Below are 18,129 nucleotides of genomic sequence, written 5' to 3' on the forward strand. Positions count from 1 at the left end.
CACTGGGTCTGAGCAGAGTTCCGGTAGCTAATCCGGCTCAGCAGGGCGTGGTTCTGCTCGCAAGGCACCAGGGTTTGGCTTTCAATCTAAACGTGTGGCCCTCTAGAGCAGTGGCTGGTGCAGCCTTGGGAGGCTCTTAAATCGCTTGTAAAGAATCCCCTCTGGTGTGCATGGCAGCGTAGCCCAGCCGCTGGCTTGCGTTCGTGTAGGCGATTCCTGCTAGTCCCCGCCTGCTCCAGGATCCTGGCCTCTGCTTTGCTCCAGGGGCTGCCGCTGTGGAGTTCACCGCTCACCCTCTGTTCTGCGTTCCTCTAGGTGAAACGGGCCGTGGTGCAGGTGATCAGCGCGATGGCTCACCATGGCTATCTGGAACAGGCGGGCGGGGAAGTCATGATCGAGTACATCGTCCACCAGTGTGCCCTTCCTCCGGACACGGTAAAACGGCCATGATACAGCCAGTTCTTACAATCACCCTTGCCTTGCCCTCCTAGATCAGGGCACACGACTCACGGGGAGGACTGGCTCTGAGCCCTCAGGCTGTTGGCCTGGGTGTGAAGTTCATTTGTCTAGCCTGGCGGTGGTAGGCTCTCTCAGCCGGGCCTGTGTGGTCTGTCTTGGGCCCATGTGAGAGCAAATCTTGGTTTTAATTCTAGCCAGCACATCCAGGGACAAGGGCACTGGAGCCTTCACAAAAGTGTTGGTGGAGGGGGAGGGGCCCCCCTCCCCCGAGGCCCTGTCTCCGCTCCTCTTCTCTCCCTCCCCCACCCCCATCCAAGCCAGAGTGGGGCCAGGGAATCTGCCCCCCCACCCAGGATTGGGGGGGGGGGGGGCTGAAAGCAGCCCCCTGCCCATGTCCCTGCCCCCTGGGCTCCCCACTCAGGGCAGGTGGAGGGACCCACTCCCCACAGCTACCCGTGCAGCTCTCCTTGACCCAGCTCGGGCCGCAGCGCCCCCCCCCCCCCCCATAGTAAAAGCCGTGCAGGCAGCAGTGGGGAGCCGCGGTGGACCCTCCATGTGTCCGCGCTGCAGGTGGGGCTGAGGACAGTAGCACCAGCCTGTGTCCCCGTCCCCCAGACTCTGGCCCGGGGTCCGTGTCGTGGCTCTTACCATGCCGGGCTGCGGCTCAGAGGCCCCACCTGTCAGGGTAAGAGCCGTGGGGAGCGGGCACGGAGTCGCAGAACCTACACCTGCCCTGGGCCGGGCGGAGAGCCCAGGGGGCGGGGTCAGGGCTGGGGGCTGCTCTCTGGGTCCATGCCTGGGCTCCCCAGCCGGGCTCCACATTCAAAAAGTGGGAGGTCTATTGCTCCCTGGTGTCCCCCCGTTCGGCACCACTGTCCAGGGGTGATACGAACGGCCAAAGAGATTGGGTTCGGCCACGGAGCTCCTGGCACAAAGTGTCTGAGCTGGAGCAGAGGTGTGGCTGTGGAGATCAGAGTCCAGCGCAGGGTGGCCTAGCTTGGCAGGGACCTCTCGACTGCAGACTGGACTGTGGAGCTCTTCGGGCCGGGGAGCCTGGGTTTCTATGGCTGCTTGCACCGCAGAGCTGCCTACTTTGGTGCTGCCAAGAGCCCGAGGAGCTGGCACATTTATAGATGTGGTCCCAAGGTGGGCAATCCCCCGTCTGTCAGTTCTCCACCTGCGCATTCTTCTTCTACCCCGTGAGCTCTGTCCCTGCCAGTCCTCTCTGGTCTCTTCGCCCTCACGCAGTCCCTTGCTCACACGCTGAAGCGTCTTGCATCACAATTGCTGGAACTTCCTCCCTCCTCCTTCCTCAATGGCTCCTTCCGCAGGAAAAGGGAAGAACTGAGCTAGACTGGCCAGGGAAGCAGGGGTGGGGGTCTTGGCAACTGCTTCTCCCCTCCTTAGCTTCAGCCCAAAGCTGGGGGCAAAGCCTGAGCACCCAGGTAAAAGGCCAGGGTTAGGCCGTGCCTGCCTCTCGTGGGGTTCCTGGGCCTAGTCATCTGGGCCCAAATTCTCAAGTGTCCACTTGAGACGTGGTGCCAGGCTGGCTGCTGCAGCCCCGAGGCATCGGTTGGAATGGGGGGCGCTCGCATCGGGGAAAGCCCAAGGTGTCAAGTCGGGCACCCAAAATTCACAGATGCTTAAAAATAAATAAAAAGGCCGTGCACTCAGTGCTTCCTTTCCCGTCAGTAAAATGGGCGCACTCTGGCAGGAGGGCGGCCTGTAGCTCCTTCCGGAGACCAGGTGACTGATGTGCAAGGAGTCAAACTAGCGTGGGGTGGGGAAGGCAGGGGCCTGTTGTGATCCCAGGGTAGCGCTGCCATCTGCTGAACATGCTGTGTTGATGGCTTGGAAAATGTGAGCCTGTGTTGGTGGGGGAAGGGGGTGATGGTGCAGCCCCAGTGGAGAGGGAACTGGCCTGTTTCCTGGGCCTGATCACAGCTGTGCTCCTCTCTTAACCTGCGTTCTTGCTCCCTTACAGCACCCCAGGAAGCAGATGCCGGAAGCTGATGACCTAACTAGCGACAGTGTCCAGAACATCAGCATCAATACGCTCTTTCTCATCAGCACCACTGTCGACAGGATGGACGAGGTGAGTCTGCGTAGCACTGTAGCTCAACTCCGTCTGAAGCCCGTACCGCCTGCCTTACCAAGCACGTGAGCTGGGCCTTGCCAGCCCAGCCCCAACCTCACTTATCAGCAGCCTCGTTGCCAGTGCGGGGATGCTGTTTGTCCTGCACAATCTGCTGTCAGGCTGCTGCAGTCCCAAAGCCGGGCTCTCTCGTCGGAGAAGAGAACAAATCGGCTCTTCACTGAGCTGTTTGGTGACCATCGGAGTCCAGTTGCTCTTTCCTCTAAGCTGAGGGCATCTGGATTTCTAACCTCTGAACAAGGGACTGTCTCGGATGAGTTTGTAAGGTGGTGGAAGATGAGAAGGCCTTGATGTCCGTTAGCGTCCGGGTTCAGAGCAGGTGTACAAGGTGCTGGCCAACTTGAAGGGCTCTGTCCTTCCTGAAAAGAGCACTGGTGGCTCAGAGGAGGTGAATGTTCAGACTGTTATTCCTCCATCTTTGATGCCACACGGATGGTGCGCCTCAGTGGAAACCCCCCTCCCCTTCCCATCCAGCCAATCCCTGTGGTCAGCCGTTTCTCATGGGGCTCTCGGAGTCCTTTCGGTTCAGTCCCTTGGGCAGGGACCGTATCACATTCCCCTGTAAAGCACTACTGGTGCTAGACAAACATGAGCAACTTGTTCTCCACAGGTTCTCTGGCCGTATCTCTTGGAGTTCGTGACCCCCGTAGAGTTTACCGGTGCCCTGACTCCCCTCTGCAGGAGCCTAATGCACCTGGCTACGAAGAGACAAGAGGAGGGAGAGACTACCTTCCTCATCCACTACGACACACATGGTTTGTATCGGCGGCTGCTCTCCTGGGCAGACTCTGCCTGCTTCCAGCAGAGGAAGTGTTGAGCGTCCAGAGCTTCTAATCTTGTGCTCAGGCTGTAGGTGAGCACGTTTCCCATCTGACACTTGTTTCTGTATTTGTAGCAAACCTGCCATCACCGTGTGCTCTAATGGCGCGGCTGCTGGTAAGTGAGGTTGGGGCTGGTCTGGCTGGGTTCTCTGTGTGCTGAAAGAAGGTGTCATTTTCTTCCCTTGAGAGGGTGGGAAGAATGGGCTGCCCTGGTACTAGTGCCCCCACCTCCCCCGACTACCCTGCCCAGGGCATCGGGACCCAGGTGCCTCCAAGCCGGGGGTGCTGTAAAAGCCTGGATAATCGTTCCTCTGGGCCTGTCACTGTAATCTGAGCTGGACGCGCTCTGATCCCGGGAGCAGCAGCTTGGTCCTTTCTCCTGAGGGAGTTCTCTGCAGTCTGTCTGTCCTTTTATGAGCCAGGGGAAACACTTTCAAAAACATCCTGTCTTCATAAGTGACTTGGGGTTCCATGTGCCTAAATCACCTATGAAAACAGGACTTGGGCACTCTCGGAAACGTTACCCAGGAGCTTCTTAAAAACCAAGCCCCTCCGCTCCTTGATATTGGAAACTTCCTCCCACATCTCCGGAAACGTCCTTGGCGGAACATCCCGTCTCCCCACTGTCAGCTGCATGCTTGTGTCCTGGCTGCTGGTGTTTCCGTGATGGCTAAAGCAATTGCTCTGGGTTGGGGGAGGGGCGTGAAGCCGTATTTAACCTCCACAGCTTTCTGTAGCCTTTCAGTGTGTGTGGGAATTATATACACACCTGTGAATTCACCTGCTGTAATTCTCTTCTGCCCCATCTCCCCCCAGACTGTGTCTTCACAGCCCTATTTAGGGGATGGTCGGGGGGCAGCTGCTCTGCGTCTGCTGAATGTATTGCACCTTAGTATCCATCCCACGCTGGGCAGGCTGTGGAATAAGAAGATTCCCCCCTTAGTGGAGCACTTGGAAGGTGAGGCATTAATGGGGCCACGAGCGAAAGAGGCTTCTTGCGTAGCCTGCGCTATCTAAAGGCTGCTCTTGAGGTGCGCCGCTGCCCTCGGGTACTGCGGGGATGGGCAGCAGTCTGGAACTACTCTGCATTAAACTGTAACTCTTCAAACATGAAGAGGCCACGCAGATCACTATAAGCAACCCACGAGCTGCTCCTGCCTCGGACAGCAGCCTCGGTGTGCAGCTTCCAGGAGGCCGCTGTCCTGCCCTGTCACGCGGGGCTGACTTACAGGGCTGTGTCCCGGAAAAGCCTGCCTTCAGGCGTCGGGAAGCCAGCCACACCTTGAAGCCTGTGGAGCTTTGAGGAGCAAAATCTAGAAAACCCCAGAAGAGAAACACTTGGCCAGTTTTAGGCTGCACCTATCCTCTGATCCCCGCGGTTCCTGCAAGGCCAAGGCAGGGAGGTGCGGCCAGGATTCTGCAGTTCAGCCCATGGGGTCAGTTGGTACCTTTTAACATGGCGCTGCAAACTCTTGTCTCCTTTCTTTGTTCCCAGCATGCAGCACTCCTTCCAATGTGCAGGCCATACCTGTGTTCGTGATGCAGTTTGGGTGTCGCCCTGACACTCCTGATTGGATGCAGCCTTCATGTTGGCCACCCTAACATGAGGGTGTGGCCTCCTGTGGGGCTTTGCATTCCTGCACTTAGCTAATCCTTCCACTTACATAATGGCTGTCCTGGGTCAGACCCAAGGTCCATCTAGCCCAGTATCCTGTCTTCCGACAATGGCCAGTGTCAGGTGCCCCAGGGGGAATGAACAGAACAGGGAATCAAGTGATTCATTCCCAGCTTCTGGCTAACAGAGGGTAGGGACACTTCAGTGAAATAATCTCAGTACTCCCACCTGCGGGGTGGGGGCAGTGTGACCCGCCATTCCAAAAAGCAGAGGTTCTTTGGCGTAAGTTCACATTCTTTGCAAGCCCTTCAGTTGGCACCTTGATTAAATGACCGTTATTGCTGCTGGAACTGATAATTGGACTCCATTTATGTCTCCCAAAATATTGCACTTAAAGTGGGTTAAATCAAAGGTAACTGGGTTCCTTTTCATGCTGCATTCATAGAATCCTAGAACTGGCAGGGACCTCGAGAGGTCGTCTAGTCCCATCCCCTGCACTCGTGGTAGGACTAAATATTATTTAGACCATCCCTGACAGGTGTTTGTCCAACCTGCTCTTAACAATCCCCAGTGATGGAGATTCCACAACCTCCCTGGGCAATTGATTCCAGTGCTTAACCACCCTGACAGTTGAAGTTTTTCCTAATGTCCAACCTAACCTCCCCCCCCCCCACCCCTTGCTGCAATTTAAGCCCCTTGCTGCTTGTCCTATCCACACACCAGCCTTGTTCTGAGAACTAGTAACTTGTCCATTGCTGTGTTTGGAGCATTCGCTCTGCGATCCCCAGGAGAGCCTGTTCTGCCTGCTGCACGCTGGGCTTTGTGGGGTGCCGATCTGAAACCAGCACACATGAATGGTTTGGTTTTTCTTGTAGCAAACACGGAGAAATCCCTGTCCCCGAAGGAGTGGGAAGACAAGCTGCTTCTGGTAAGAGTGTTCAAAGGGGTGTAAGAGCTGGTATTGTTAATGGGGTGTGTTTGTATGTGCACGCATGGGGGGGGGGGGGGTCAGGGAAGCAGACGGGAGCACTTGGAGACCCTGGGTCCGCTCAAGAGGCCGTTGTGCCGCCTCTGAGGGTTAGAGTGGCAGAGGGAGCCATGTGCAGAGGCACAGCCATGTGTCTGGCTGTAGGCCTAGAACCCAGACCTCTGCTCCCGCTCCGAGGCGGTTACGTGTCCTCAGTCGCCCTTGACTGCTCTGAAGAGATGTCTCTGGGGTCTCCGCTCGGACAAATGACGGGGCTCAGGTTCGCGTAGCTGCTGATGGGTTCAGGCAGGGCCTGGTAGGGAAAGTACCCGAGCCGTTTCATCTCTAGGTTTATTGGCCGGCCAGAGGGCACGAATCCCAGAACAGCGTGTGCCCAGGGGATTTGTTAAAGTTTAAAATAAGGCCTGGAGCAACCCAGGAACTCGTGCAGGGGTTCCTCCTGCTCCCGGGAAGAGGCAGCACGCTGTTCTCCAGGAAGAACTCAATCAGACTCCTTCCAAGGAGCACCAGCGTTTGTGCTGAGAGCTGGAAGGAAATAGCTGAGAGGCAGAGTAGAGTTAGCAGGTCTGGCCTTGGACAATGACCATCGCTAACCTCTGGGGCCCTGCCTCCTCCGGCACAGTGGAGCCTGTATGCGCCCCAGTGCTCTGAACGGTGCCTCCCAGGAGCCTCCATCACAGGGTGTTTGAATTCAGACACTCAAAGCACTGAGCTTTTAAATAGGGGCTTAAACACGCCCAGCACTTGGGCAGGGGATGGCTGCACGTGGCCCTCTCTTCTCGCACACCGTGAGACTCTGACTAGAAATCAGTTCTCTTCATTTCTTTCACCTGCAGCTCCTCCGGGAGACGCTGACGGCGATTTCTGACAACGCCTGGATTTGTCAGTTCAGCACGGAAATGTGCAAGCAGCTGAACAGCTACAACGGCTTTCCCTTGGAGAAGGTCTGTCGTCGTTTTCCTGGGCTTGTATCCCTGGGGGTGCTCTGGCAGTCAGAGGGAAGCATCTGATCACCGCCAGGCCCAGCTGGAGGGGATGGGGAAGCTTGGGGCTGATCTTGGTCAGCTGAGGCATACAGCAGACGACTTGGATTCTAGGTGCCATTTGGAAGAAGTGGCGGTAGCGGTGCCACCACGGCCGTGCTTCGCTGTGTGCCGCCTCTGAAGGGGGTTTGGGCCACTGAGTCAAGGAATCACCCAACGGTTCAGTTACTCTAGTTGGGGTGAACTGGCCCATGTTTGCGTGAGGCAGCCAGGGAGGAGTGGGTGCAGCCAGGGAGGAGTGGGTGGCTTTGGCAATCTTTTGGAGAAGAACAGAGCAGGATTTGGGGTCTGCCTCGGTGAGGGGTTGAGGGTCACCGAGGCTATGTGCCTCCTGGGCAGCGAAGAGCACTAAGGGTGAGGGCTTGGGACAGAAATGGCGTTCGACCCAGCTGTGGTGGGAGGAGAAAGGTGAGGTGAGGGGTGCAGAGACTGACTTGAGTGTCCTGCATACATGTGGTAGCTGGAGCCCAGAGCTGCCGAGGGGTGTTAATGAATTGCAATAGTTCTCTCTGCCATGGTACTCGAGTGCTGAAGCAGGGCTGGCTGTCTGGAGTTTTCCAGAGCTCTGTGTGCACAGGCCCAAACCCCTGAGAGCAGCAGGCCGGCTGGCAGGCCTGGGTTAGAGCGTGAACTGAGTGGCTAGACATGCCATGGGCTAGCTGCAGTGATAGCAGCTGGTTCTAGCATCTGAATGGTTGAGCTAAAAACTTAATTTGGCACTTCCCTGCTGTAGCCTGAGCCGGCTGCTGCTGCTCTGATTGACTGCCCCCTACCCTACAATGCCATCCCTTCCTGCGCCGATGTATCCTGGGTTCTTGTGGCCTGTCGTATTGTCACTGTGCAGGGCCGTATCCTGTCCTCCCCTGTGCCTGTGAATCCTCCATTGCGAGAGTGAAACTTTGGCCAGTTGGAGTCTCAGGTGCTGAGAGGGGTCAGATCAATGTGTGATCTTCTCCTGCGCCGTGGCTTGCATTGCAGGGTAGCTGGAAGCTAAGGGATGTCTGCTCTCCCAAGGGCTCTGCTGGTGTATTGGTTCCATAGAACACAATGTTCCTCTTCTTGTCTTCCAGAACTTCCTGTATAAGTGCATTGGAACGGCGCTTGGGATCTGTTCAAACAAGGAGGTGGTGCAAAAGCAGCTTCAAGAGCTGCTAGAAACAGCCAGGTACCAGGAGGAAGCAGAAAGGGAGGTGAGACAGCACCGCCATGCCCTCCAGTGAGACGGGGGCTTTCCCGCTACATGCCTGCCTTCCTCTGCGTGTCACACACCCACTGAACATAACATAAGAACGGCCGTACCGGGTCAGACCAAAGGTCCATCTAGCCCAGTATCCTGTCTACCGACAGTGGCCAATGCCAGGTGCCCCAGAGGGAGTGAACCTAACAGGCAATGATCAAGTGATCTCTCTCCTGCCATCCATCTCCACCCTCTGACAGACAGACAGGCTAGGGACACCATTCCTTACCCATCCTGGCTAATAGCCATTAATGGACTTAACCTCCATGAATTTATCCAGTTCTCTTTTAAACGCTGTTATAGTCCTAGCCTTCACAACCTCCTCAGGTAAGGAGTTCCACAAGTTGACTGTGCGCTGCGTGAAGAAGAACTTCCTTGTATTTGTTTTAAACCTGCTGCCTATTAATTTCATTTGGTGGCCCCTAGTTCTTGGATTATGGGAATAAGTAAATAACTTTTCCTTATCCACTTTCTCCACATCACTCACGATTTTATATACCTCTATCATATCCCCCCTTAGTCTCCTCTTTTCCAAGCTGAAGAGTCCTAGCCTCTTTAATCTCTCCTCATATGGGACCCGTTCCAAACCCCTAATCATTTTAGTTGCCCTTTTCTGAACCTTTTCTAGTGCCAGTATCTTTTTTAGATGAGACCACATCTGTACGCAGTATTTGAGATGTGGGCGTACCATCAATTTATACAAGGGCAATAATATATTCTCAGTCTTATTCTCTATCCCCTTTTTAATGATCCCTAACATCCTGTTTGCTTTTTTGACCGCCTCTGCACACTGCGCAGATGTCTTCAGAGAACTATCCACGATGACTCCAAGATCTTTTTCCTGACTTGTTGTAGCTAAATTAGCCCCCATCATATTGTATGTATAGTTGGGGTTATTTTTTCCAATGTGCATTACTTTACATTTATCCACATTAAATTTCATTTGCCATTTTGTTGCCCAATCACTTAGTTTTGTGAGATCTTTTTGAAGTTCATCACAGTCTGCTTTGGTCTTAACTATCTTGAGTAGTTTAGTATCATCTGCAAACTTTGCCACCTCACTGTTTACCCCTTTCTCCAGATCATTTATGAATAAGTTGAATAGGATTGGTCTGAGGACTGACCCTTGGGGAACACCACTAGTTACCCCTCTCCATTCTGAGAATTTACCATTAATTCCTACCCTTTGTTCCCTGTCTCTTAACCAGTTATCAATCCATGAAAGGACCTTCCCTTTTATCCCATGACAAATTACTTTACTTAAGAGCCTTTGGTGAAGGACCTTGTCAAAGGCTTTCTGGAAATCTAAGTACACTATGTCCACTGGATCCCCCTTGTCCACATGTTTGTTGACACCCCTTCAAAGAATTCTAATAGATTAGTAAGACACGATTTCCCTTTACAGAAACCATGTTGACTATTGCTCAACAGTTTGTTTTTCTATGTGTCTGTCAATTTTTATTCTTAATTGTTTCGACTAATTTGCCCGGTACAGACGTTAGACTTACCGGTCTGTAATTGCCGGAATCACCTCTAGAGCCCTTTTTAAATATTGGCGTTACATTAGCTAACTTCCAGTCATTGGGTACAGAAGCCGATTTAAAGGACAGGTTACAAACCATAGTTAACAGTTCCGCAACTTCACATTTGAGTTCTTTCAGAACTCTTGGGTGAATGCCATCTGGTCCCGGTGACTTGTTACTGTTAAGTTTATCAATTAATTCCAAAACCTCCTCTAGTGATACTTCAATCTGTGACAGTTCCTCAGATTTGTCACCTACAAAAGCCGGCTCAGGTTTGGGAATCTCCTTAACATCCTCAGCCGGGAAGACTGAAGCAAAGAATCCATTTAGTTTCTCCGCAATGACTTTATCGTCTTTAAGCGCTCCTTTTGTATCTCGATCATCAAGGGGCCCCACGACAAACTAGTGCAGGCTCCAGCCCTCTGCCCCACAGGGACTTTTATAACCAGCTTATTCCACCTCTTCACGTCTCCCTCTGGGTTTGGCCCAAGCCTCAGTGGCCAGGCAGAGGTGGCCTGGAGATAAAGCTGCTTCCTACCCTTTCCCCAGCGCTGCACTAATGATCCCTGCTTAGTGCCTGGCCTCGTTTGAGACCCAAAGCTGTCTCCTACCCACTCCAGCTAGCCTCTGGGCCGGGGCGGGGCTTGTCAGACGACTACATAATGAAGCTATGTTAGGACCAGGCTGGCTCAGTACAGGGGGGCTCTGAGGAATATGGGGTACCGCAGGAAGTGCTTGGACTCCCAAGAGGTGTGCTGTGTGGGTCCGTCAGAGTAACCCCTTAAGCCATGTTAGCACCCAGCTGCTAGACGTGCGGTGTTCTGGGTGAGCGAGGAAACAAGCCCTCGGGTGCCTGCCTCTGGTGGTCTCTTTCCCTGGAGCGATTTCCCTGCTGATTACATGGGCTCCCTGAATTCCCCTGCGCTGTCACCTGGGTACAGGATTCTCTGTCGCTATCGTAAGCTGCCATGTAGCGTTACTTTGCGCTGTTCCGATGCATCTGGGGTGAATGTTACCCTGCATCTAGTCATGTTTAGGGGCAGCACAGACATAAGTTAACGGTGACTGGCTTCGATCTAGATCACACGCAGTTCCAGTAAGGGCCAGTTTTTAATAAACGGTTTATGGAGTTTCAGCCCAACTTGCAAGCTGCACCCCCATATAAAGACCTCTATGAGCCGCTGCTCCGTGGAGAGCGTGAGCTGCCATGCCCCCCGTCAGCTGAGCACGCTTTGAAAGCCTGGAGTTAAACCACCAAGAATTGGGTTTTGAACAGGCCAGTCAGGGCTGGTGAATTAATAGCTCTCTCCCCATCCTCCAGGGACTTGCCTCCGGCTTTGGGATCTGTGCAATAAACCACCTGGACGAAACCCTGGCCAAGCTAGAAGACTTCGTCAAATCCGATGTCTTCAAAAAATCAGTGGGACTGTTCAGTATCTTCAAGGTAAAAGGGCCAAGTAACCTGGAGTGGGGCGATGGGGTGGGTGCTTCCAGAGCCCCGTCACGGTCCTATCTCCGCACCTGAACAGCTGTTCTCACTCAACAGCCCTAGTCCCCTGTGTCTCTAGGGGATGTCACAGGGGCTGCCCAGTCCCCGTAGCTCTCACAGGAGTGTCGCTGGCCTCAGGGAGGAGCAGAATGAGCAGAGGGTTGGGAACTGGGACCTCCTATGAACTCCAGTCCCAGCCCTGCCTCTTCCTTGCTGGGGGGCCTCGGAGAAGCCACAACTTCAGTTTCTGCATCTGCCAAATAGAGAGTCTGGTGGGAGGTCGAGGATGGATGGTGAATAACACCAGCGCGTTACCTGTTCAGAGCAGGGTGTGGGCCCTAGCCTCACACGGCCCCGGGGGGGAGGGATTGACTAGATAGTGCACGAGAGCTGGCAGCCGGAGCCTGCCCTCAAATGTATCTGCACTGTCCCCGTCTGAGTGGGAATCTGATGCACAGGGACAAAGGCCTGGCTTGACAAAGCCCTTTTTAGTTGGAGTTGGTCCTGCTTTGAGCAGGGGGTTGGACTAGATACCTCCCTGAGGTCCCTTCCAACCCTGATCTTCTGTGATTCTATGTAACTTGTCCAGGGGCATGCAGTGTGCAGAGTGGACTTGGCCTGGGCTCACCCCCCTTGACAAGGTCTGGTTAATGTCTTAAGTCCTGAGCAGTGTGGAGGCTACCGATGGAGGCCGGCAGAATAGTCTCCTGCCCTCACCCCCACTACGCTTTGTGCACCTTGGGCCCAAATCCAGGGCCCTTCACACGCAACAGACAGACCTAGGCTAGGGGTAAATCGTCTGATTTTGGCCAAAGGTGCACACCGCGTAATGGGGGTGAGGAACCCGTCTCGAGGCAGGAGGGCCGTGTGTCCTGGCGGTGGCCAAGCCGCTCTGCAGAGACGCGGAAGCTCTTCCACTCGTAAAGAGCAGCCTGTGAAGGGTTACTGCTCTTCCCGCTGGGAGGGGAGGGACTTGCAGTGCTTTCGCTCCAGAGGCCCAGCTGTGCCAAGTTTCAGAATAGCAGCCGTGTTAGTCTGTATCTGCAAAAAGAACAGGAGTACTTGTGGCACCTTAGAGACTAACATTTATTAGAGCATAAGCTTTCGTGGGCTACAACCCACTTCTTCGGATGCATATAGAGTGAAACATATATTGAGGATATATATATATATATATATATAATACACACACACACACACACAGAGAGCATGAACAGGTGGGAGTTGTCTTACCAACTCTGAGAGGCCAATTAAGTAAGAGGGAAAAAAAACTTTTGAAGTGATAATCAAGATAGCTCAGTACAGACAGTTTGATAAGAAGCAAGTGTGAAAATACTTACAAGGGGAGATAGATTCAATGTTTGTAATGGCTCAGCCATTCCCAATCCCTATTTAGCCCTGAGTTGATTGTGTCTAGTTTGCATATCAATTCCAGCTCAGCGGTCTCTCCTTGGAGTCTGTTTTTGAAGTTTTTCTGTTTTAAGATAGCCACCCGCAGGTCTGTCATAGAATGGCCAGACAGGTTAGTGTTCTCCCACTGGTTTTTGAGTATTATGACCTGTGCTAAGGTTACTCTGCGCTGACCCCTCTCGAACAGTGGCTCTCCGGACCATCTTGTGTAAGGCCCATCACCCCAGCCCCCCACATCCTTCAGTGAAACCTCTTGAGAAAGGAGCCCCGAGGAAACAAACCAATCTGAGAACTGCCGCCTCAGACCATTGACTCAGCCGACTATGGCAAACCCAGAATTTGCACTTTTGGGAGGAAAGTAGATTGCTCTCCATGAAGTGACCGACATACCCACCTGTGGCAGGTTATTGGTGTGTGCCACCTAATGGCAGTCACCAGAAACTACAGTTGTCAAATATTTCTCTTGCGTGTGTGTGTAACAGCAGAGCAAAGTGAGGGCAGTACATGGCGGAGGTGTTAGCAAAGAAAGCAGGAGAATCGCTTTCTAGTTTGGTATGGGGCATGTGACATGTCAACAGCTGGAAAGAATTCTCTGGCTAACCCACCCTGCTGACAGTAATTCTAGTGCACAGAACCCAAACTCTCAGCCAGCCGGTCTCTCTCACATGGATACTCCTAGGTCGGGTTCACGTGCTCTGCAAACTGGTGGCTATTTAGCATCAGTCCATTGATGGCCCTGCAGTGGATGGCGCTGGAGGCAGAGTCTAGGGGCTGCCACAGAGCTCTCTTGGCCCATGTCTTATTAAAACCACGTTACTCCGGCAAAGGGATGTGAACGGCATGGTAATGACCTCTGCGGGAGAGCTGCAAACAGCAGCATGGACAGGAAAATAATACAGAGGGAACCAGGAGTATCTGAGCCCCCCTCCCTGTGGGAGGTCCCATCCCGGGGCACGTACAGACAGACTGGCCACAGGCCTGAATGTCCTGTAGGGACCAGTCCTGCCTTGTCATGGAGAGGGACTGGGTGACCCAACAGGTCCCTTCTTTCCTCTCTTGTCTCAGGACCGCAGTGATAACGAAGCAGAGAAGATAAAGAGCACCCTGATCCTATGCTATGGCTACGTAGCGAGGTATGCCCCCAAAGAGCTCGTGCTGTCCAGAATTGAAGCCGACATTCTCAGGAACGTCTTCCACTACTTTAACACCAGGGTAGGTGGTTCGAATGTCCCCTCCGCGGGGAGGAAGCAGCTGACTGGCGACCTGCCCATGTGCGTGTGAACGAGTGAGAGCAGCCTAGCTGGTGTGCAAATGCTGCATCTGAAAGGGCCCAGGCCCACCCCTGGATGGGCTCGAGCCATGTCTTGGGAGGAAGCCGTTCCCGTCAGTGTTCACTAACATCGCTAACGTGTTTTTCTTTTACTTGTTCAGGTTCTGGGAATAAAGGTAGAAACCAAGGTACAGTGTGAGGCATTAAATCTGACCTACTCTCTGCTCTGCCTGCCTGTCTCTCTCTCTCTCCGTTTGATCACTCTCTAGAGAGGAGACGAGTAGCTTCCTAAATACCAGTGCTCGTGATTGGGGTCTCCATGCAGTGCTCAGCAGGGAAGTCTGGCATCAAGGAGGAATGAGACCATCACAGGGCTGAACGGCAGAGTCCCCCTGTGCCCGAAAGCTTGTTATCGGAGGGGCCGAGAGCCTAAAGCCTGATTCTGGTCTGGAAGAGACTAAAATGGCCCCCCACGCTCTCCAGCTCGGCTGGCTGTAGTCACTGAAGTCTGCTCCTGCATAGTCAGCAGGGGGGAGCTGGGGTCTCTTCCTTGCTTTGTGTGCCACCAGCAGGGTTCCTCTGGCACAGGGTTACTGTGCAAACTCCCTGAAAGCTACCAGGCTGCATAGGTGTCCTGGGCAGCCTCCTTTGCCTTGCAGAACTTCTCTGGTGACGGCCTGAAAAGGAGACACCCCAGCTTGGCTCTCAGATCCCAGGCAGCGTTGATGGGTCTGTCAGTCTCGTGTGTTCAAATTGTGCAGAGAATAACCCAGAGCCCATGTGCCGTTTTCCACAGCACAGTCGCTCCTTAGACCTTGGTGTGCGTTTCTCCCCCACCCCAGCGCCTTTGAGCAGCGCTGACATGCAGTCAGCCGCCCCTCCCTCCCTCCCCCCCACGCCGCCTTGTGGGCATGTAACTAGGGGAAGTTTAATGACCCCCAAGGTCTAGCCACGGTTCACAGCTCGGCTAAAAGTCCCTAACCACCCAGAACAGGTGTTCAGTGGCCAGACACCCCGGTCACTGTTTGGGGAGGGCAGCTGCACTCTGCTACTATCAAAGACTGAAGAACAAAAACATGGCATTTGTCAAGCTCAAGTTAAAATGTCAGGCCAGAGCACCTCCTTCTCCAGACTCACTAATGTCTTTTCCTTCTGGTTTCTTGTTGGCACTAACCCCTTCTGTACCACGGCTTTCTGGGCACGCTCTGAGCAGTCGGGACGCTCACTGGCAAACACGCTGCTGGCTCCATAGGGTCCCCGGGGAGGGGGGTGGTGAAGGGTGGGTGCTGGGACTGTACCTTCATTTGGGGAACTGTGGCATTGTCTCAGCTTCCATGTACCTGGGAGGAGAACCAGGCCTTAGTACTTGTTATCCCATGTCCTGGAATCTAAAGGGATCGGGGCCCTCTAAATATGGCAGTCCCTTTATGGTACTGCAAGGGATTATCTGCTGTTTTGTGGGGTGACTGGCAAAGCCACTGGCAGTGCGAAGAACGTCCCCACCTGCCGTGTGCCTGGGGGTTAGCGTGGCTCTTTACAGCAGAGTATGTAGAAATGGACAGGGACACATGTCTGCTGGTGAGGAGTGCGTCTCAGCCCTGCTGCTGGGTAGCTCCATGGTGTTTCCTCTGGAGGCTCTGAGGCCTGGTCCAAAATGCAGATTCTTGAGCTCTTCGTTTAAAAACACTGGTCTCGGAACAAGTCTCCCTTTAAGGTGGCGGCTTCTGCGCTCTGAATCTCCAGCACGTGCACCTTGTCCTTGGGTGCCACTTCACCAGGTGGGAGGTGCAAGGTGTCTCTTGGGACACCCTGCTGGCTCGGTGGAGGCTGCGTTCGGATCAGGAGATTGCTAGCTGAGGGGATGTCCATGCTACAGTGACAGCACTGCCGCTGTGTCACTCTAGCGTCATCGTGTAGACGCTTCCTACGCTGACAGGAGAGCCCCTTCGGTCAATGTAGGTAATCTGCCCCCGACAGGCAGAAGCCAGGCTGACAGAAGAATCCTTTTGTCAACCTTGCCACAGCTACACCTAAAATGAAGTTGTCCTAGGTACTGTTGTGGGGGTGCTAAATCTTTCCCAGCACTGAGTGACGTCGTAGATAGACCTGAATTTTAGGTGTAGACCAGCCTCCGCGGCTGTAGCCTGGACGAGAAGCAGAGCTGGGAGCCCACACTGGAACAAGAATAGAGGCAGGCAAGGAAAGAGCTGCTGGGCTCCCCTTTTGAGGGGTGGCTGAGCCTGCCAGCCCAGTGCACCCCAGTCCAGGTGTGGGATAGATACACCTGGCCTTGAACCTGCACCTCACTGCTTGTCCTGCAATCTCTGCACTCAGGATTTGATGCTGAAGCTGTGCCTCATTCGGAGCATTTGCATGATCAGCCAGGCCATTTCTAACAGCGCGCAGTCCGACGCCTTCGTCTTCTCCCGCAAAGCCGAGCTCCTAGCTCAGATGATGGTAAGAGGAAATTCTGGGCTGCTTCTCTTGAGACCTAGGTCATGACTGGGGGGCTGGGTTAGAGAGACACAACTCTGCCTCAGCCTGGGATTCTGGGGGGAGGTTCTTGGGTGTCTGTCCGCTTTCCCAGGGTGGGCAGGGAGGGAGTTAGTGCAGACTGGGAACAGGCATGTAGAGACTGGAAGTGGAGGATGGTCGCATGGTTTGCTGACAGTATCAAATGAGCGGGTGAGAAGGAGGCGTGGTGACTGTCCGGGTTCAGTGGTCTCCTGCGTGCGGCTGTTGGCTCGGGACTGGGAAGGCAGGGTTCATGGCTGTTCTGTGGAGGCGGAGTTGTTCCAGGACCTTGCATGGCCTGTGTTCTAGGGCCAAATGTTTGTGGTCTCCTCAGGACAAGTTGCCTTTGAGAGGGTGCTGAGTGCTGGCTTTCTGCTAAACTCTCTCCCTTTGCATGCTAGGAGTTTATCAAAACAGAACCTCTGGATTTGCTGAGAACTCCTATTTGCCAGAGAGCCATGATCTCCTGCACATACCTGGTGTATCCTTTCTCTGTCCTCCCACCTCTGTGGAATGAGAAACCACCTGCCGAGGCAGCTTGAGCTGCCGTCTCGTGTGAGTCGTATGAACACCATGTACAAACCTGCAGGGCCTGCCCAGCGCGGGTGCACCCCAGGAATTTGGATCTAGACAATCCTTGCAGAAAACTTCCAGCTAGTGCCCGTACCCACCCCCGCTCCCCACCTGTGTTACGAGCTTGCTAATAACCCTCCATCTTGGTCTTATTGCTCAGGCTCGGCACTAAAATCTCTTCATGCAAAATAGAAAGCCAAGGGCCTCACTCTTCATTTTAAATTCTGCTAGAGAGAGAGAACTTGTTTCTGAGCTAGAGTTAAAAATCCTGCAGCACGTCGCTGCCCCTGACACCGATCTGGAGAAATTGGCTATGCAGCTAAGTCAGCAAGACCGCAAATTAAAATGCTTCCTATTGGCTGACGGGTGTGGCATTAGCTCCCTTTAGAGAGCTGCATGTAGCTGCTCGCTTACTCCCTTAACTCGTTGGTCAGCGTACTGGAGCCTCCGCTGAGCGAGCCTGATCACGTCGAACTGATTGATACCTGCCTGAGCAGCGTACTGGCCCTTCCTCCGCTGGACGTCCTGAAGGAAAGAGATGGGCACATGCCAGACACCTTGCATAAGGAGGTAGAACGGGCTGAGGTGGGACGGGAGCTGTCTGAGCTAGATAGTCTGCGTGGTGCTCGGAGCCTGTTCTGGCAGAGCACCAATGGGATTCAGAGCTGGTGTCCGGCAGCTGTGTCTGTTCTGAAGAACAGCGTTGAGATGTTGCTAGTCACTGGACTGGAACCGATGCCTTAGTGGTGGAAAGTTGTGTGTGCCAGGCCAGTCCCATGAGCCACTTAGTTCTTTGTCAGCAGTTCCTTTCCAGTGCAGCTGGGCACCGTGTGTAATACGGGCATCACTTCTCCTTCACTTGACCAGTGCAACACCTGTTGGGGAAACCTGACCCACAAACTCCTGCTCACAAAACATGAGCAGGAAAACACCGATTCACTGATAAGCCTCCAGAAATTCCATGTGTATTAATACCACGTTCCCAGAGTCAAATCAGAACAATCCAGGCACCCGGAAAACTGTCCGTTTGGT

At 53.9% G+C, this 18,129-nt stretch overlaps 1 protein-coding gene across 1 annotated transcript in view; it reads left to right on the forward strand.

Moving 5' to 3' along the window:
- MROH1 (maestro heat like repeat family member 1) overlaps positions 1-18,129 on the forward strand; it is a 110,735-nt gene that overhangs the window by 38,223 nt on the left and 54,383 nt on the right. Inside the window, exons 13-26 of the mRNA XM_065397867.1 lie at positions 316-435; positions 2,444-2,554; positions 3,225-3,369; positions 3,510-3,550; positions 4,252-4,393; positions 5,926-5,978; positions 6,875-6,982; positions 8,152-8,271; positions 11,163-11,285; positions 13,806-13,952; positions 14,172-14,198; positions 16,345-16,467; positions 16,926-17,005; positions 17,532-17,667. Of these exons, the coding sequence (XP_065253939.1) occupies positions 316-435; positions 2,444-2,554; positions 3,225-3,369; positions 3,510-3,550; positions 4,252-4,393; positions 5,926-5,978; positions 6,875-6,982; positions 8,152-8,271; positions 11,163-11,285; positions 13,806-13,952; positions 14,172-14,198; positions 16,345-16,467; positions 16,926-17,005; positions 17,532-17,667 (1,476 nt within the window). The remainder of the gene's footprint in view (positions 1-315; positions 436-2,443; positions 2,555-3,224; positions 3,370-3,509; positions 3,551-4,251; positions 4,394-5,925; positions 5,979-6,874; positions 6,983-8,151; positions 8,272-11,162; positions 11,286-13,805; positions 13,953-14,171; positions 14,199-16,344; positions 16,468-16,925; positions 17,006-17,531; positions 17,668-18,129) is intronic.

Source organism: Emys orbicularis, chromosome 2 (assembly GCF_028017835.1).
Source record: "Emys orbicularis isolate rEmyOrb1 chromosome 2, rEmyOrb1.hap1, whole genome shotgun sequence".
Taxonomy (NCBI): Eukaryota; Metazoa; Chordata; order Testudines; family Emydidae; genus Emys; species Emys orbicularis.